General features: G+C 50.6%; 1 protein-coding gene across 1 annotated transcript; it reads left to right on the top strand.

Moving 5' to 3' along the window:
* Positions 1-1,429: 1,429 nt before the first annotated feature.
* On the top strand, positions 1,430-2,375 carry LOC133896141 (bZIP transcription factor 11-like). Its single transcript, XM_062336663.1, has one exon. The coding sequence runs from the start codon at positions 1,579-1,581 to the stop codon at positions 2,251-2,253; it is 675 nt and encodes a 224-aa protein (XP_062192647.1). The 5' UTR covers positions 1,430-1,578; the 3' UTR covers positions 2,254-2,375.

Raw genomic sequence — 2,375 nt, 5'->3', positions numbered from 1 at the left:
GTTAGGTGAGCTCGGGGCGAAGGGCCACCTTAGGGTCAGCGCTACCAAGCTCAAGACAACGAGGTGATCTCTGATGGGGAGGCAGGGAATGCAGGGCGAGCATGGATTTGGAGGCCTTCGTGCGACCATCTGCGCATGCTCCATCTTCAGCCTCACTGTCATGGGCGTCATGCTTGGGATGACTGTGGGTGTCGCCAAGAAGGCCCCTATGGATGCCTTGGGTGAGCCAGAGCAGCCACCTACAGGACTCTACTCTCCATCGCGAGCACCAAACTGCAAGGTGCGGCCATGGAGATGTATATGCACATGATATGTCCGGTGACGAAGAAGAGATGAGATGAGTGGATTTGGGGCCTTTTGGCTATGGATCTGCTCTGAGAAGAGGTGGATTTGGTTTGCTCGACTGTGGTGGCTTGGATTTGATTTTGCTCTATTCTAATTTGGGGAAGAAGAGATGGCGCTGCCCATCTGCTCTTTGGATTAAGGGAAGAAACGGAACAAGGAAGAGATTAGTCGTGGTGGATGTTTAGCAAAGGAACAAGAAGAGAGAAAAGAGATGAGATAAAGAGATGTGCCGACTCAGCATATCTTTCTGACGTCGGATCTGACTCAACATTGCTATGGAAACAAAACCAACCTCAAAAGACCCGAGGGATGGATTTCGAACCGTTTTAAAAGTTGGAGGTGAAAAAAAAAAATCTAATTTTCCGGTTTAGAGATAAAAATTAAACCGGATCCATAGTTAAGGGACGAGAAATAGACTTTTTCCTGTATAGTATGAAAATTTTGTGAAGGAGCTTAATTGAGCACTAGGGATGAAGGTTAGACTTGGTGAATATTGTGCTTGCAAAGCATAATTAATCCGACGCCGTTTCTTCCCAAGTTGCTCCACTAATTATGCTATTTTCGTCTCACAAGCAGCCAGCAAGTGGCTGTCCCTTGTGAATTTCACATCACTCTCCCTCAAAGACTCTTGCGTAAATTAGGCCATGCATACAATAATATATACTGGACAAATTAAAAGGTGTAACCGAAAGCAAGGTATCTCTAAGAGAATACGTAAAAGCCAGGAGGTTTGGCATGAACAAATCCAGAATCAAATTCACCTCCTATGAGCATGACTCAAGTCAAGTCCTGCAAACAAATAAACAAAAAAAAAATCAATCCAAATATTCTATTGGGAATACAAGATATGCAGTGATCTATAGGAGAAGGATCTACAAAACACACACGGAGTACTTGGATATGCCAATCCTCAAAAGCTCACTAGCCATACCCAGACTTGCAAGCTACCGAACTCTAGCTCAACAAGATTCTGAAACACAAAAAGGAAAACAATAAACAAAATAAAATGCATAAACTAGCCCATTATGGTGGACCAACCCAAAGCCTTCTATCTCAGATGAGATTGAGCAGGGAGATTATTTCTCTCTCTTAGGCAAGCAAAGCTAACTGTGTCACACTATAAAAGGCCCTCACCAACCCAGCCCTTCTTCTCCAGAACAGCAAGAGCAAACCAAGCTCAGCTACCCTACCACTCACAAGCATTAGCAAAGAAGAGAGTAAGTCAACAGCAAGATGTACCACCATTTCCATGGCGAGGTGGCCAGCCTCCGCTTCCTCTCCCCTCCGAGCCCTTCCTTCGCCGCGCACCACCACATGAACATGGCCTTGCCGCCTCAGGCCTACTTCCCGCCATCCTTCGAACCGACGTCGGCTTTCCAAGAAGCTGCAGCTGGTGCTGCTCTGCTCGGTGGAGACGGCGGCGACGTGGCTAGTTTTGATCTTGACACCGTCGTCCGGGAAGCGGCTCACCTCGTTGGCTGCAATGGCTCGCCCAGCTCGGGCTCGGGTTCGGAGGGCGGGGGCAGCGCCTACCAGTGCCAGGTGAGCGCCGCGGCGGCGGCGGCAGAGGAGGAGCGGCGGCGGCGGCGGATGGTGTCGAACCGGGAGTCGGCGCGGCGGTCGCGCATGCGCAAGCAGCGGCAGCTCAGCGAGCTGTGGGCGCAGGTCTCGCACCTCCGCGGCGCCAACCGCCGCCTCCTCGACGAGCTCAACCGCGCGCTGAGGGACTGCGCCGACGCCCGCCGCGAGGGCGCGCGGCTCAGGGACGAGAAGGCCGAGCTGGCCAAGAAGCTCGAGCAGCTGCTGCAAGCGGCTGCTCCAGCGGAGAAGAGCGCCGCAGCCTCCTCGAGCAATCGCAGTTGCTCATCGGAGCCATGCAAGAACTCCAGCACCACTACTGCCGAATGAATATATATTATCCGACCCAATTTTTACTTGAGAGGATAATTATATATCAATAAGAACATGTATGATTAATCAAGGATAATTAAATGGAGATTAAGGCATGCATGCTCCCCGCGATCGATTCA

The sequence above is a fragment of the Phragmites australis genome, chromosome 16, assembly GCF_958298935.1.
Source record: "Phragmites australis chromosome 16, lpPhrAust1.1, whole genome shotgun sequence".
Lineage (NCBI taxonomy): Eukaryota > Viridiplantae > Streptophyta > Magnoliopsida > Poales > Poaceae > Phragmites > Phragmites australis.
The sequence above is the reverse complement of the archived record's forward strand: the minus strand, read 5'-3'. Positions and strand labels throughout refer to the sequence as shown.

Bases quoted from the DNA above. Each gene is read 5' to 3' on its own strand.
- LOC133896141 (XM_062336663.1), top strand. From the start codon at position 1,579: ATGTACCACCATTTCCATGGCGAGGTGGCCAGCCTCCGCTTCCTCTCC.